This window comes from Chroicocephalus ridibundus, chromosome 10, assembly GCF_963924245.1.
Source record: "Chroicocephalus ridibundus chromosome 10, bChrRid1.1, whole genome shotgun sequence".
NCBI classification, from domain to species: domain Eukaryota; kingdom Metazoa; phylum Chordata; class Aves; order Charadriiformes; family Laridae; genus Chroicocephalus; species Chroicocephalus ridibundus.
This window is the reverse complement of record NC_086293.1, coordinates 23,034,843-23,051,376: the sequence shown is the minus strand read 5'-3', so window position 1 is coordinate 23,051,376 and position 16,534 is coordinate 23,034,843. Positions and strand designations below refer to the sequence as shown.

At 36.9% G+C, this 16,534-nt stretch overlaps 1 protein-coding gene across 2 annotated transcripts in view; it reads left to right on the top strand.

Annotated features, from left to right (window-relative positions):
• The window catches only part of APPL1 (adaptor protein, phosphotyrosine interacting with PH domain and leucine zipper 1), a 28,117-nt gene extending 11,616 nt beyond the window's left edge, over positions 1 to 16,501 (top strand). The window contains exons 10-23 of one of the 2 annotated variants that reach the window (XR_010072731.1): positions 45 to 203; positions 1,537 to 1,725; positions 2,200 to 2,242; positions 3,010 to 3,066; positions 3,787 to 3,878; positions 4,458 to 4,640; positions 6,967 to 7,016; positions 7,404 to 7,578; positions 7,682 to 7,718; positions 9,243 to 9,389; positions 9,643 to 9,693; positions 10,384 to 10,473; positions 11,018 to 11,241; positions 14,509 to 16,501. Coding sequence is in view for 1 of the 2 variants with exons in the window: in XM_063347749.1 (XP_063203819.1) it covers positions 45 to 203; positions 1,537 to 1,725; positions 2,200 to 2,242; positions 3,010 to 3,066; positions 3,787 to 3,878; positions 4,458 to 4,640; positions 6,967 to 7,016; positions 7,404 to 7,578; positions 7,682 to 7,718; positions 9,243 to 9,389; positions 9,643 to 9,693; positions 10,384 to 10,473; positions 11,018 to 11,167 (1,423 nt within the window). In the remaining variant the exon portion in view is untranslated. The remainder of the gene's footprint in view (positions 1 to 44; positions 204 to 1,536; positions 1,726 to 2,199; positions 2,243 to 3,009; positions 3,067 to 3,786; positions 3,879 to 4,457; positions 4,641 to 6,966; positions 7,017 to 7,403; positions 7,579 to 7,681; positions 7,719 to 9,242; positions 9,390 to 9,642; positions 9,694 to 10,383; positions 10,474 to 11,017; positions 11,242 to 14,508) is intronic. The other variant, XM_063347749.1, reaches the window with a different exon arrangement.
• The last annotated feature ends 33 nt before the right edge of the window (positions 16,502 to 16,534 follow it).

Sequence of the window (16,534 nt, the reverse complement as noted above, 5' to 3'; positions counted from 1 at the left end):
TTATTAATAAATTATCTTTGTTAATAACATGTTATTTACCTTAGTGTTCGCAGGGAAATGGAGTGTGAAGGAGAAAACATGCAACAAACTATAGAGGACTTGGAAGTAGCTAGCGATCCACTTTATTTGCCTGATCCTGATACTACAAAATTTCCTGTTCATAGAAACCTAACACGGAAAGCTGGCTATCTCAATGCAAGAAAGTAAGACTAACTTGTTACTTCAAAATTCCAGAATGTTTAATTTTGGGAAGGGAAAGCTAAAAAAGTATGCAATATTTTTTTGAAGTTAGCTGTGCTGATTTTACATACTTAGTTGAGTAAGTCAGTCCCATAGGAGCGATTCTCTTTCTTTCTTTGGACTCCTTCACCTCATTAGTGTTGATTTTATTGTTACACTGACATAATGTCATTCAGGTGCAAAGCATAGTTACCCTGATTTTAGTCCAATTTTGCCTGAATTTTTGTATCAAAAGAAAAATTAAAGTTTAAGAGAATGTAACGTCATTGGATTGTAATTGGAAAACAACAAGGTTGCAGCTATCAGGATTGTTAGATAAGTATCTGTTACAGCTTTGGGATTCAAGTTGCTAATAAAATATAACAACCTTGAGATATACAAGGCAAAACATTCTCTATAAAGGGAAATACACTTTGAACGGCCTTCTCAGTTTCACGAGGAAGACTTTTGTCCACTGGAGGGAGCTGTTACTACAGGTACTACAGTCTAGGAGTTGATTTTTACAGTTACTAAAAATAAGTTGTAACACTCAGATTTTTTTTCTGTAATTTATATAATGAGCTGCAAGGAATTTAAAGAAAAATCTAGATTACTTTTACAACAACTGTTAGAGTAACATACTCACTGAATGAGGCATGAATTTCTGCAGTAGAACACAATTGAGTATTGAGTAGAACACAAAGAGAGTATCTGAACAAAACAGGAGGCTAAACTGCAAGTGTTACTGATTTTTGGTTTCAGATTGTTCCTCTCCTGTCACTCCAGGGAAAAAAAAACAACAACAAAAAACCAACAAGCTTTAAGCAAAAATTTTGGAAATCTTGTTGAATGGTAGAAAAGACTTGGAAGTTTGAGGTATCTTATGTGACTAAGCTAACGCTTAACACAGAGTTCTTCAAAACTTAGTCTTAACAGTAGAAGTGCGGAGTTCAGAGGTCTTATCACTTATATTGATAATACATACAATTTGAATATGCATATTGTATAAAGTAGTGCTGTAAAGGCTGATCATCAAAACTGAAGTACTTAACGCCTTTTAATTCTAAATTAAGTTTCACATAATCTAAGAAAGCAACATTTTTATGTATTCTTTGCTCAGCAATAGGTTTAGAATGAAAAAAACAACAGATGGAAAGACACTAATTTAGCTGTAAAGCTAACCTAAAACATCACATGGGGGGGAAAAAAGGTTTCTTAAGTGCCCAGATGGTTTGTTGCAAGTGATTTTCTTTTTGTTCTAGTTTATACAGCTCAGCTGAACTCCTAATCTACCAAGAACTTCTTTTTATCTTTTAGTAAGACAGGGCTGGTATCTTCCAGTTGGGAGAGACAGTTTTACTTCACTCAAGGTGGAAATTTGATGAGCCAGGCAAGAGGGGATGTCGCTGGGGGGCTTGTCATGGACATAGACAATTGTTCTGTAATGGCTGTGGACTGCGAAGACAGACGGTACTGTTTTCAGATAACATCTTTTGATGGTAAAAAGTAAGTATTCTTACATTACTGTTACCTGTAAGTAATACTAGACTCACTAATTAAGAAAAGAAAGATGGTCTGCATTTGGCCAGATTATAGCTTGATAGATTCTGGGGATATTTAGAAGCAAAATCTGGATGTCTTTTTAACTTTGTAATGTTTGGGTTTTTTTATTTATCAGGTCTATAATGTAGCTGAGTGGTATTTCAAAACAAAATTACCTAATTAGTTTACAGTCATGTATTGTTGCATTTTGTGAGTGCCTAAGTCTTACATGGGCACAATTAGAATTCTGTGATCTATGAAAACATAGATCCGCCCCACCCCCAATTAGATGTTGACTGCACTCAGCACATACACAGAATCTTCAGCTTTTCTTAATTTGTTGCACAATGTACAAACATGAAAATGGATTTCCTGTCTGAATGTACTTGTGAAGCATTTTAAATAGACAAAATTGTCTTTTCCATCCTTCTCTTTCAGGTCGTCAATCTTACAGGCAGAGAGTAAAAAAGATTATGAAGAGGTAAGCTTATAGGAGGTTTGCACGGAGTCCAGTGATTTTTTTGTTGTTGTTGTGCAGAACTATTTGTAACAACAGTTAGATTGCTCATTTTATATTCTTTAGGTGGTAAGCAGTGAACTTTTAACTCATTCTATCCATAATGACCTCAAATGCCTCAACAGAGGAATGGAATTTACAGTCACCTTTAGCAGCTGAAATTTGTGGTTTTTCTGGGCTGCAGCTGTGCTATCTTTTAGATAGCTCAGGTGAGAACCCTAACAACCAGGTGGCGTTCAGTGGAACAGCACGTTTTTCTCCTTCGGAGAAAAGCAAGGAACGGGAGCAGATGGTTTTCCATAGCACAGGGAGAAAATAGCATCTAGCTTACAGATGCAAGAAATGGGCAAATTCCACAAAAGGTGATGGAATCTTTATAATCTCTTGAGGAAGCAATGTCATCTGCAGTCACAGAATAACAAAGTACAGAGAACCCTGATTTTTCTTTCATTTTTTTTAGTTCCTCACTCGTGATTTAGCTTGTCTTAGTTTTGGTCTTCAGTGTGACTAAAATAATTTTTTCAAGTGAAATCTGATAATGTAAGGTGCAGTATGCAGACAGCAGTGAATTTAATGACAAGGTGGGTGTGCAGAATACTGGTTTGGCTCTCTGAACTTACAAACAAAGTGGGAAAAGTGCTGAAACCAGCCAACTCGGGTATTTAATCAAGTTTGTTACAAAACTACGAAAAATTAACTTTTTTCTTTTTTTCCCTCTCTCTCTTTTTCAGTGGATATGCACCATAAACAACATATCTAAACAGATATATCTAAGTGAAAACCCTGAGGTAACTGTACTAAAACTTATAGTATCAGTAATATGTTATGATGCAGATATGCACAAAATTAAAGAGAGATCAACTGGATCTAATTGGATAGCGTAGAATTAAGCTGAGTACTTCCTACATGTCTAATTGTAACTTTTTCATGGTATGAAAGGGTACAGTCCATTGTCTCCATCCAAATGCTTCTCTAGAAAGCATTAAGAATACATGACTTTTATATTTGGTATAACTTTTTGACATCTTCTAGATCCGGTATATGTATTTTGTATATGATACTTTGTTACAAATTAATATGACAAATACTCAGACGGATACATTTAATTTCCCCTAGAGGGAACTGACAATCTTAGGATAGATGAGCACAGCAATTTTGTAGGAAAGACATTTTTACTTCATGAAAGAGTTATTTGCCTTTTGAAGAGTTAGAAATTGATTATTTGTTTCATGTACAGAATTTGGGTAAGTAAATTAATGTCATTTATATGGTTTACATTTATATTTCTATAGTAAACTCATACTGATACACACTTACATCCTGATTTTTACTTGGTAAATTAGGGGAATTGGCCCAACAACTACGTTAGTGAAAATTAAGGAACTTAAGATTCTCACAAAGGGTTGAGTTTATAACTTCTGTCAATTGCATATAAATAAAACTAAAATCTTAAAAGCTTATTTTGAGGAAAATGTTTTCAGTTATTTTTCCCCATCTCTCTATTGCAGGAAATTGCTGCACGCGTAAATCAGTCAGCTCTGGAGGCTGTTACTCCATCTCCTTCCTTTCAGCAGAGGCATGAGAGTATGCGGCCAACTGTGTAAGTTAATGAGCCCTAGGTCATTTGAAGAGCACATCTATAAAGAGAATCCTGCGTAAAGTTCCGGGGAGAGGGAACAACAAAACTTTCTATGTTCAGAACTAAATCTTTGATAGGCTGCAGGAGAATTTCTTGAACTCACCTTTAGCGTTGTCTAGCATCCGTTGTTAGAAGCGCCCCAGATTTCCAGCTGACTGGACAGTTTTGGTTGCATCGTATGTCTGGTTTGTAGGATGAAATCACGAGTTTTTTCTTGAGGTGTCCAGCTCCTGGAAGCAGACCTCACATTGTTTTACCATCAGTACATAATCACAATAATGAAATATAATACAATCTGATGCAATTATTAATGCAAGTAGTAACTTTAACTTATTTAAATTTGATTAGGAACATAGACTCCGTTTTTGTTAACCATACCCTGATCTTCTTCAGGTTTTAAGTGATGTTTTGTTTTATATCCAAGTTTTGGAATATTGTTTTGGTCTCCCATATGGTTTAATTTATTATCAGCCAACCTGAAACTAAGATATCTTCATTTTGATTTTTTTTTTCTTTGTTTTTTTTTTTTTTTTTTTTTAGACAATCTCGTCCCCCTGCAGCTCGTACCAGCAGCACAGGGTCACTGGGATCTGAATCAGCAGCTTTATCGGCACTTTCTTTGGATTCACTCGTCGCCCCTGACACTCCTATCCAATTTGACATAATTTCTCCAGTTAGCGAAGATCTGCCTGGTCAAGCAAAATCTTCAGGGCAGTCGGGCAGGTAGGAAATGGAGAGAGAAGGAAAAAAAATTCCTAAAGTTAACGTTCTTAATTTAAAAACAAACAAACAAACAAACAAGAAAACCATGTTTAGGCTGAAGCTCCAAAACACACATTGCCTTTACCTTGACTCATGTCACAAAATTTGCAGTGGCCAGCGAAGCAAATAACAATTGATTTTTTTTTTTTAATTGTTAAACAGAGTGTAAAAAAAAAAAAAAAAAAGAGGATTAATTACATGCACTAGTTTTCTATTTAGCAACAGCTTTTCTTGCTTTAACAGCTAATGCTTTTATTCTTGATTTATTTTAATCTTTTTGTTTCACAAAGTATTTTCCTTTCCTATTGCTTGCTCACCCAGCAGCTTGGGTTATTTCCTCTTGGAAACTCAAGAGAAATTTGGTAGCCCTGCCTCCAGGTGATGATGGCAATCGATGGCACTCTTCTTAACCTGAAAGGTGAGTGAAAATGATCTAGGCTTCTAGAGTAATCTCATCTACAGACAAGTTACAACTGTCTAGGAGCTCTTCCCAAAATAGAAAAATATTTTCTCTTCCTTGTTTTTTTGTAAACTTCCCATTCAAAAGTAATAAAAACCTGTAAATCTGCACGGCATTTTTGGAACTATATGTACAGAATTCAGATATTGAGAAAACATAATTGCAGATCCAGGTGCTCTTAACAACAACAAAACAAGCCAAAAAGCTGAAAACTAATTTAAATGACTCCAGTCACAATAATGTGTATGTATCCCCCTGCATTCTAGAAAAATATTTGACTTTTCAGTTGCACCTCACAGATACGGAAGAGTTTAAAATTATATATATTCAACTCCTTTTTGGACAGTTTTTTGTTGTTGTTGTTTGGTATGGCAGGATAATCAGTTGGCTAACTAAATCCTTAAGAACATACTGATTCAAAACAGACTTGAACCGTATTCTAGGAAGTGGAAAGCGTAATATTTCATCTAAATTCATGTCATCAGTTATAATTCCATTCTAGAAATTCGTGTTTTCATAGCAGAAATGATACAGAGCTGTGCTCAGTATTTTCAGTTAACCATCACTGTCAATAAGGAAGTGTAGTGTGTGCACAGATAGGCAACATGCTACTTTAGAAGTATTAATTATTTAAAAAAACCACCTTTCCTTAGTTTCTGGTACTGATGACATATATTTAAATTTTTTTTTTGCCTTTTGAAAGATCCTGTGAGACTTTACATGTAATGTTCCAGTCTAATCTTAAATGACAAGAAAATTCTGAGCAATAAAAGATGCTAATAGAATTTCCCTTTAGTGTATTTACACAGGTCAACATCTAGTGGGATGATTCTCCATTGAGTCCATGTTGTAAACACTGTAGCAATGCCACCTTGACTTCAGAGTTCAATCTAGGACAATTTTAATACTTTACGCTAGACATCTCTTAGTTTTCATGGATCGAATAAAACTGGCAGTCAGTAGGACGCGTAACTGAACACGAGAGATTGACATATTTTTTTCTCTTACTTCTGAAATTGCTTTAAGAACACTAACTACTGAGAGGCGACCCCTTCATTACTGCCCTATAAAACCTAATTTGAAATTTATTGAACCTTTGGTAATAGTTTTTCAGCTACCAGTTATCCAAAGAGAAAGGGTTTTTTCCTCGTTAGAAGTTTTAAATAAAATTTCCCCATTCTCCGTACTCTTTTCAGCATTGCTTTACTGCTTTTGAAACATGTAGACTTGGAAGCCTAGAGTATTTTCACTTTCTACTGTAACTGCTAGCAATTCTGTCTTGGAGAGCCAGAAATAGCCACATTTCTCTTGACCCTCTAGGAGTAAAACCCCAGTGATGTTTTCAGAAAGCTGCATTTGAAACAAAACCAGTGACTTCTCTTCAGTAAGTAATTCGACACCTCGAGACAGTGACGAGAAGTGCAGTGCTCCGATGGAGTACTGAAAGGACTAGCTTTTGGCTGTACTTCCTGAAGCTGTTCTGTGAAATTTCATCCCCTAAAACTATACCTCTTCAACTATTAACAAGGTCTTGACTTGGCCTTAATTCAGATATAAAAAAATACCATGTGAGCAAAACTCTCTATGGCAGCAATAGGACAACAATAGCTGGTATTTTTCCCATAATTTGAGCCCTCAAATATAACAATTTATGTCTAACTCCCGATTAAATTGCTTGTCGTTATGATTTATCATACGTTATTCCTCCAGATTACAAGTCTGTGAAATCATTACATGTTCTTACTTGATGCAGCATGAGACTACTACATTATGCATTAGTGCTTCTTGTAATCTGACTCCTGGTTTAATGTTTTCATTTTTTAATAGACGCACAAATCCTTTTGGTGAATCTGGAGGCTCAAAATCTGAAACAGAAGGTAAAGCAAAAATTTCATTTCAATGCAAAATAAAAAATATAATTTGAAAATTATTTTTCTATTCTGCTCTGAAGGTTTTCTCTTCTAATTTAACACCACTTTTAGAATGCTTACCTCACATCGGCAGTGTGTTAGACAAGCTGAGTTAAATCAGGCTACTGTCTGAAAGTATTTTAAAAATCATTCATTGCATCTCTTGTATTTATTAAGCCAAATGAAAAGACGTGTGACTTGCTGGCTAGTAACTGTACCTCTAATTCATAAGCGTGAGCAATCTCTTTCCAAGTTGCTGCAAGTTTGGAGTTTTCCCGACTGTAGTCCATCTTTGGTTTTGAATGGAAAACCCAAAATGGAGTTCACTTTTCTCAATGCTTTTCTTTGTCTTAGATTCAATTCTTCATCAGCTGTTTATCGTAAGATTTCTTGGCTCTATGGAGGTGAAGTCTGATGAAAGCCCAGATGTCGTTTATGAAACAATGCGTCAAATACTAGCAGCTCGTGCCATCCATAACATTTTCAGGATGACAGAATCACATTTATTAGTCACTTGTGACTGTTTAAAGTAAGTTTGCTTCCTGACTTCTACTAATGTTTATTTACAGAATGATCTTCTTGCACTTTGGTAAAATTTACTCTCTGGTTTGTTTTTAAAAACAAATTTTTAGGTTAATTGATCCACAGACACAAGTTACGAGACTACGAGTAAGTAAATTTACATTTTAAGATAAATACCCAGCAATGTAATTCTTCTATTTAAAAAATAATACCCTTAGATGTTAGCAAAAATCACTGACAGCATGAGATTTCCAGATAAATTTCCACTGAAATTAGGAGACTAATTCATACGTTGAAAAATGGACAGGAAAACACCAGCAAATCAGGTTTGTGATCTCAGTAGGTCAAGTAGGTTTTTGAAATTCACCCCCTCCCCCCGATTTCATAGGGTAAAATCTTAGGAAAACAGAATATTGTAATCGAACATTATGTTTCATTATAAACATTTACATTGTTAGTAGAGAGGTAGCAGTAAGGTTGGAGTCAAATTAGTTCTGAAGTCCAAAAGGGTTTGCTTGGTGTTTGGGTTTTTGCTTTTATTTTGGGGTTTTGTTTTTTTTAATGCATATTTGCATTGAGCGTGTTGTACAGTTTCTGGTTTTTGTGTTGGTTTGGGTTTTGAGGTTTTTTCCTAATTCTTTATTAAAAATGCACTTGAAAGAAGTAAGTTGAATTCTTCATAGGATATCAAATATGGCCAGCTTAATTCTTCAGTAATAGCAGCCTTTATTTTTCATATTTCAAATCTGTTGTCCCCCTCCTTTTCTCTATGCACAATTTATGCTCTGTCATTGATTTATTTGGGTCTTCTTTTAAAAATATTATTTTCTTTTTTTTTTTGAGACTCTGAATTATTTTCATTTCCATAAAAGGAAATCCTGAGTATGTGAGAATGTCTTGATATTTCACGTAGTGCTTTCTAATTTCTTCACCCTTGTGGCATTAAGTTCAAAACTGCCCCAGATCTGTAAGCTTCTACAGGCGAGACATCAACTGAGTGCATGGCCAGTATTCTAAATGTGTACGTTTAAGGTTAGGGAAAACTCCCATCCTGTCAGTTCACAACAGTTGTAGTAGGGGCCGTCAGAACTTAAAAACTTATCCTTTGGTAAGTCTTAAAAAGATACATTTGAAATTTCTAAGTCCACCCTCTTTGAGGGATGAGAATGCAAAATACTTTTATTCTAACAAAATAACGAGGATTTGTGGTTTGTTTGCTTGGGTTGGTTTGGTTTTTTTTTTTTTTTTTTTTTCTTTGTTTTGTTTTCTCTTTTTCTTGCTTATGTAATTCGGGAGAGCTGAACCCATCGCAGTACAGGGTTTGGAGAAGTAGTGCCTTTACCTGGGACCAAATACTGAAAGCTTAGTCACAAATGTAATTTGTACGAATGATGTCTCTTTAAAGAAAAAAATGACTGAAAGGCATGGCAAATGTGATCCCCTTCTCTTACACGGAGCGTGGCTTTTTTTGAAGTTTTCCCATGTTTTGAATTACTTAATCTTTGCCTTCTTACCTACTGTTTGTTTTGTCATTACATGTTTGGTCAGGTTGTAACTGGTGTGGTTGTGGACTTACGACATTGAAGTAATTAATGTGCAGTATATTGAAACCTTATATAGAATATATTTGGAACCAGTTTTAATATCTCCATATTTGATCCTTTTTGGCAGTTTCCTTTGCCCAATGTAGTCTTGTATGCTACACACCAGGAGAATAAGCGCCTTTTTGGATTTGTGCTTAGAACTTCAGGAGGGAGAGTCGAGAGCCGCCAAACTTCCATCTGCTATATATTTGAATCAAACAATGAAGGGGAAAAGGTATTGGTGATGGTTATACTCGTATGAGTTTTGAACCTGACATGGATTCCAAGATGTTGGATCCATTCAAGGTGTCTAAGGGACTTCTACGGGAGAGTATTTTGTTTATGTATTGAAAAACAGTTAAACCTGACAGTCTAAGTACCTGCAAGTGCTCTAATATGCTCTCATATATAGTTTGGGAATCTGGCTTAATTTTAAAGGCATTTTTATTAGAGTCTTTGTGATTATTTCAAATCTGTTTTGTGTTTAGATTTGTGACTCTGTTGGACTGGCAAAACAGATAGCTTTTCATGCAGAACTGGTAAGAATCTTTTGGGGGCAAAGGATCTTTGTGAATGGAAGGGAGAGAGTATATTTAATATGTGTAATAGAATGTATTCTGCGAGGTCACAGAATCACAGAAGGGCCGGGGTTGGAAGGGACCTCTGGAGATCGTCTCATCCAAGCCCCCGCCAGAGCAGGGTCACCCAGAGCAGGTGGCACAGGAACGCGTCCAGGCGGGGTTGGAATGTCTCCAGAGACGGAGACTCCACCACCTCTCTGGGCAGCCTGTGCCAGGGCTCTGCCACCCTCAGGGTAAAGAAGTTCCTCCTCATGTTTAGGTGGAACTTCCCATGCTCAAGTTTGTGCCCGTTACCTCTTGTCCTGTCCCCGGGCGCCACTGAAAAGAGCCTGGCCCCATCCTCCTGGCACCCACCCTTTATGGATTTATAAGCGTAAGATGCTTATAGATGCAGTAATACTGTGTGTATTTTAAGGGATTAGTTTTCTAGACTTTAAAGCTGAGATAAAAACACTTTGAGCAACGTCTACTGTGGAACAATATTCAAGATAGGATTCAGCTTGTTATCTTTAACAAATGTATCAGTCCTTTAAAAGAAGAATAATCAGAACAGTAGTATAAGAGTTTTGATCAAACTCGTATAAATTGGTAGTGTATCAAACATCTCCGGCTATTGTTATTTACTTTATTTACATTTTTGCCCTTTAGGATCGAAAAGCATCAGAAAAGCAAAAAGAAATAGATAGAGTCAAAGAGAAACAACAGAAAGAACTGAATAAACAAAAACAAATTGAAAAGGTACACTTCATCAATGTTTCTTAATATTCTTTTTTTTCTACTTTCCTTTGCAGTTTTGTACTCCAATGGAATTAAGTTAATTATTAGAAGCATTTCCTGTGCAGATTTTTTATAATTTTGTATAGTCGTTTTTAAAGAGCGCTCTTCTGAGGAGATAAGCCCCAAAATGTCTTTAAAAGAGTACTTAAGAGCAGTGCTTGAAGGAACGCCTGTCACAGGCCCAAAGTAACTTCATCCGCGGATGAGGGTTCGGTCACACAGTGAGGGAGGGGCTGCAGACGAAGATACTTGTTCTGACCTGCTGTGGTTGATGGATTATAGGTACGGAGGTGTTAATCTGTCAGATGTTCTAATAATGCCAGCTACTGAAATGTAAATGTTTTGGTTTCCTGTTCGATCTTTTAATTCCCTCTGTACAGAAAGTTGTCCGTTGATAGTATTAAAATACAGTTTATAAATCATAATAATGGTATCCTGTTTCAATTGTAGATGGCTTTAAAGTTAATATTCTTCTGATTTCCCACCCTGCCCCTTCTCAAATTAGGACTTAGAGGAGCAAAGCCGGTTGATAGCTGCTTCCAGCAGGTCGAACCAGAGCAGCGGAGAAGGACAATTTGTAGTCCTTAGCAGCAGCCAGTCGGAAGACAGTGACTTAGGAGAAGATGGAAAGAAGAAGAGAGAATCCGAAGCCTAAGGTTGCCTACTTCATTAAAATTGGAACCTTGGATATATCTGTTGAAATGGCACAAGTTCTACAAGAAGTGAAATGTAGGTGGAGGGTCTGTTGTATCATACAAAAGACTTCACAATATGTAGACCCTATTATGCCTTGATTTTTCTTTCTCAATTAAGTGATTTCCATTTTCATGTCAGTATAATTTCTCTTCTGTATACCAGATGAACCATGGTGATGCTACCATGTTTATTACAAAATTATGTTTTCTTAAGGCTTCTCTGCAGTGTGGAAAAAACGGTGGGGTTCTTTTCCCCACTTACCTCTCTGTGCAATTGACTGCTCTTGAAGGAAAACTTTCAATTAAACTCTCATTGGCCGTCAGCAGTACACTGACATTTGTTCCCTACACTGCAGTATGGAGAGCACCTCGCTGCAAACAAAAGTAGTTGTCCAAATAAGACAGTGCTAAGCTTTACCTAATTTGTTGCACATAACTGTTCTTAGATTTAGGAAGAAAAATCCCTATTAACATCACTGAGATGTGCAATAGTTCTAGACAGACCTTTTTTTTTTTTTGTTTCGTATTGCACTGTATGCTATTGTCTTGGGTTTTTTTGGTGAATATAATGCTGAAAGACTTTTCAACAGCAGAAAAAAAACCTGTCAGACCTAGATAAGAGCTGATGAGACACAGTTGCACTTCGCTGCATGAGGAATGTATAAAGCATTCCTTATCAAGTGATAAGAATAGTGTATATATTCTTGTAGCACAAGTGCCATGTTCTTGGTTTTTCCCCAGTACGTTTGTAACAAAAAGCTGTAAGCCTTTGACTTCATTTCTTATAAAACATGCTTAGAGTTGCAGGAACGTCTTGAATTCCATTATTTGAAAAATTTTATGAATATATAAATGCCTTGCCACCACTACATTTACTGAAAATGAGTTGAGGCTCTTTAAGTCTTTTTACGGAAATTGATTTTGCAAACAGAATTCACTAGCTCTGAACTAAGACACTATGTTAATCCTACATCCTAGAGTCAATCCCCTAAAGCGTTTTTCAAAGCAGTGTCTGTTCACAGCTTGTAATGTGAACTCTGTGTTCCATACCCTGTGTAATATTTATTTTGTATAGTACTAATTGTGCATTCACCTCTTGATCCAGAAGAGAAAACTTGTCTGAAGAGAAGTATTTATTTTTGCACTAATTCCTATAAATACTAAAATCCCATGGAACAGAAGATGTCTCTCTAATAGTGGTGTGAAGATAACAGGAAATGTAGAAAGATAATATGCTTATACCCCAAGTTATAATACAACAGTGTTTTATAGTTCATTGCAGGGCATTTCTGGTGTTCAGGAATGGAAACAATTTTCAGAGTATCTCCCCCTCAGCTGATGATGGCCCAGCTCTTCATAGCTGGAGTTGCTCAGTGCTGATAAAGAAATGAGGAATCTCGGCCCTCTCTGCTAGGTGTCTGGTGGTGCACAGAGGGAGCGGTATCCTTAACTCTCCTCGCGCACTGGAGTGGCCCTGTGTCGGCTAAAGACGGCACTCTCCTCCTTATGCTGGAGATGGGAATGTCTGTCCAGAAGTTCACTGCATCTGGCTGCTGTCACAGGAGGGAAGGGCTGAGTCTGCTGCGGCGGGGCTGCTGCTGCAGGGGGGGCTGGAGCCGCTCTTGGAGCAGATGTTACTGGCACCACAGCCCAGGGAAGGGGTCGCAGTACCCTGCCTTCAAAGAGGTGGTGGAGGCTGAGCAGCAGAGACCCTCCGCATTCTTTTCCTGAGTTAGTTAGCAACTCCTGTTCCAGTACATTCTTCATCCCCCGAGTAACCAGTCACTTGCAGAAATATCTGCTCTTGCTGTTGCCCAGTGAGGGCAAAGGGCGTTGCCCTGTGGCCAGATCTGGCTAGCACACTGTCACATGGACCACACCAATCTGAGGCTTTTTTCTAAAAGAGTGTAGCGTTTTTATTTCATAAATAGTCTTCTATTCTCATCTCTCATCCTTAAGAGACTGGTTTTATTCTTGCCAAAAAAAAAAAGTACAGAGAGGCAGCAAATCCAATTTTTTTCCCTTTTGTGCCTAAATCCAGGCTTACAGGTAGTTGCATGGCAGCCAGTTGGTCTGTGCAAATTGTTCCAGTTCATGTTTCTTTCTCTTTGGTTTTTTCTTTGTTTGTTTTTACTTACTGATATTTCTGTTTTCTATCAAATAATATGACAGCATAGCTCAGGGTTACTTTGTCTTGCTGCATTTTCCTGAAGTACGTGCTGAAGATGAACTAGTTTTGAAACCGCACAGGAAGAATATGAAATCAGTAGTCTCCCGTTTCTAGAATCTAGTCCCCCAGCTCCTAAGAGTAGGATTGATTAACGTGTTAACCAGTTTATCTGCAACAGCCCAAGCTCCACATGGAAGACGGTTAATAGATTAGCCAGCTCATCAAAAAGCATTTCCGATGTGCAGTCTGTTTTGCATTAGCCTTATTGAAGAAATGTCAGAAAATTGAGTTACTCTGTTTTTTCTTGAAACCATTACTGATTTAGACATAAATCTTTGAGGAAGAAAGTGGGAGAATAAAGTTGGCAGATAAATTTACTGTCATGTGGGATTTCTTAGATTTAGCAATACGTGATTGGAATTATTCCATTTGCTTTTCAGGCTTTCCACATTGCCATTAAATGTGGTTTTCTAAAACAGACAACATAGGAGTGAAGTGTTCTGTTTGTGGTGGATGATTCTCATCTTAACCACTAAAAGAAAGGTGAAATGATTGAAGAGAGAAGTTAAATAAAACAAATTGGTATGCATGAATGAAATGAGGGGGATTTTGCTTATTTAGGGGAGTTTCACTGGTGTAAGATGAGCAAAAAGATATAAAAGCATCTGGGAGAGTGATAAAAGCTGCAAGAGCAAAAGGCAGGGCGGAAGAGATGAGGAAGTTAAATGGGAACGGTGCAGTGAGTAGCAGTGGGGTGAGAATGGCTGAGCTTTGCTTAAGGGGAGGAGGCACATGGCTCTGTAATTAAACTACCTCAAGGCAAAAAAGCTCCTGAGGTTTTATCCATGCCCTCTTCCACAAAATAAAAAGCTATTTGCTACCTTTTTTCCTGTGAGGTTTAGAACTACTTCATTGGAAAACATTTTTGTTAATTAAAAAAAAAATAAAAAATTAGAGTGCTTAGTATTTTCTGTGAGAGTATGACTTTTAATATAAACACCTCGTGTTCTCCTGGGAACTACTGTGTTTTACCACCTGAGCATTTTATTATTTTAAGTAAAGTACTGCTTGGTTTCCTCTCCTGTAATTTATTTCTCCTGTTTAATTTTTCCTGTTGCCTTTTACTTACAGACTGATCTTTCAAGCACTTCCAACTGAAGCTGCAGTTTGCTTCATGGGCATCTACTATTATTTCAGACACTCCTGAAAATAATCTTTCAAGTACACGATTTTAAAGTGACTTTGCATAGGTACTGGATCAGCAGTGGTGTCAGGACTAACTTTTTATGTTGCTAATTGTAACCTCATAGTTACCACCTCATTTTTCCCCTTAGGTAAGGGGATATTAAGTTTGTTATGCTATCTAGATTTACACACTGCAGACCAAGCAGGTTTTCCTGGCAGTTGTTTCAAGCTACATACGTTCTTTATGTATGTAATGTCATGAGCATCAAATACAAATGTGCTTATGGGTATGCATTTTAGTGCATTGTAGATAATACCTAGCACTCCTCTGTGGCCACTAACAGATTTCTCCACGTTTAAATCAGAGGACAAGTTAAGAGTCATAAGCAACTTATCCTTATATAACTGGTTACAGGCAGGTAGTGTAAACTAATTTGAATGTGATAGTCTATTACTTCCTTCATCTGTTTAGGATTGAAATTGTATCAAGACAACGTACTATCTAACAGTAAAGTAACGATTAAGAGTTAAGGAACATTCCCCCTCTACAGTGCTGTCAGATTTCATCTTTATATCGATGTAAACCCAGAGCTGAAAATCCTGAAACAGCTGAAGGTATTTATGAAGATATAATTTATGTACGTTGATATAAAGAAGCAAATTTGACTGTGCATATGTTTCAGGTAAATTATGAAGAATTAGTTGCACAGAATTTAGGAGAAGCCAATGGAGAAAACTGTGTTATGAGACAGTCTCTTGTTATTTTGGAAATAATTCACATAAGTGAAACCTGCCTCTGCTCAGTGAATTTAGTACAGATATAGTCTAGTCTAACGGCAAGAGCTGATATTTTATATTCTTTCTGTTGCTCTATTTCACAAAATTTCTTGCAAGCCAGTTAGGCTCCAAGGCTCTTCTTTTTAACCAAGCAGTAAGTTGATTTGTATTTTCCTGCCATAGCGGTATCTCAGTTGTCATGACAAGAATAAGTCAGTGTGTCATTGTGAATGCACTTGTATTCCTGATGAAGTTTATATTGCAAGCCAAGGATTTTGTACAATCTTTCAGGTCATTTTTATAATGGAGTGGAGTGGTCAAATTCTTATGATGATGTTCTGGACTGGTCCTGTTCTAGTGAAGTGTAAGTGATTTTTGCAATGTTTGAGACTGACTTGCACATTTTCCCTGAATAGCTGTATTAAAAACCTCCGATGGCATACTTCAGCTTCGATTGTTGTGTCTTAATCTTGGAAACTTGGATAGTGAACATATTGTGACAGGGCTTCAGTCAGCATTTTGTAGATTAAATAAAAGCTTAACTATAATAACTTTCTGGGTGGGATTTGTACTGATGCAAAAACCTCCTGTGTTTTTCATAATACTGACTTCCAGGAAGTACCATTTACTGGTGACAGGATGCATTGCCTTCCATTAAACAAAGTTTTCACGTTGAGTTCTATCCCTCTGTTGTCAAACTGTATTGCAATTCTCTTAATTGTAATCATGTTAGCCAGATAACCTCAGAGGAAGTTATTGTACTTGGGAATGCCGATCAACAATCAAAGACCGGTAGAAGATGATCCTTCCCATGGTAGCTGGCTGTTTGGTGCCCATGTTTTAGCCCCATGAGAAGGTGCAGCACTCTGCAGAGCTGTGGTTATGGTAACGATCAGAATTCGCGTACCAGCACAACTGTTAACATGGGTACTGATACATCTCTTCACAGGCTTCATTCGTCTATTATATGATAAACACCATGTAAAAAGCAATGGGTCATAACTACAGTATGGTTAAATTTGTATTTTATAAGGTTTGTAGATTTTTCTGGGGAAAAGCAGACTTTTGAATTATGTAACTTCTGTGATAAAGATGCATGTATAACTAGAAAAAAATATCTATGCTTAACTGATAATGAAGGAATAAATACTACTAATGCCAAGTGTGTTGATGAACTTTTTTTTTTTTCTAAAAT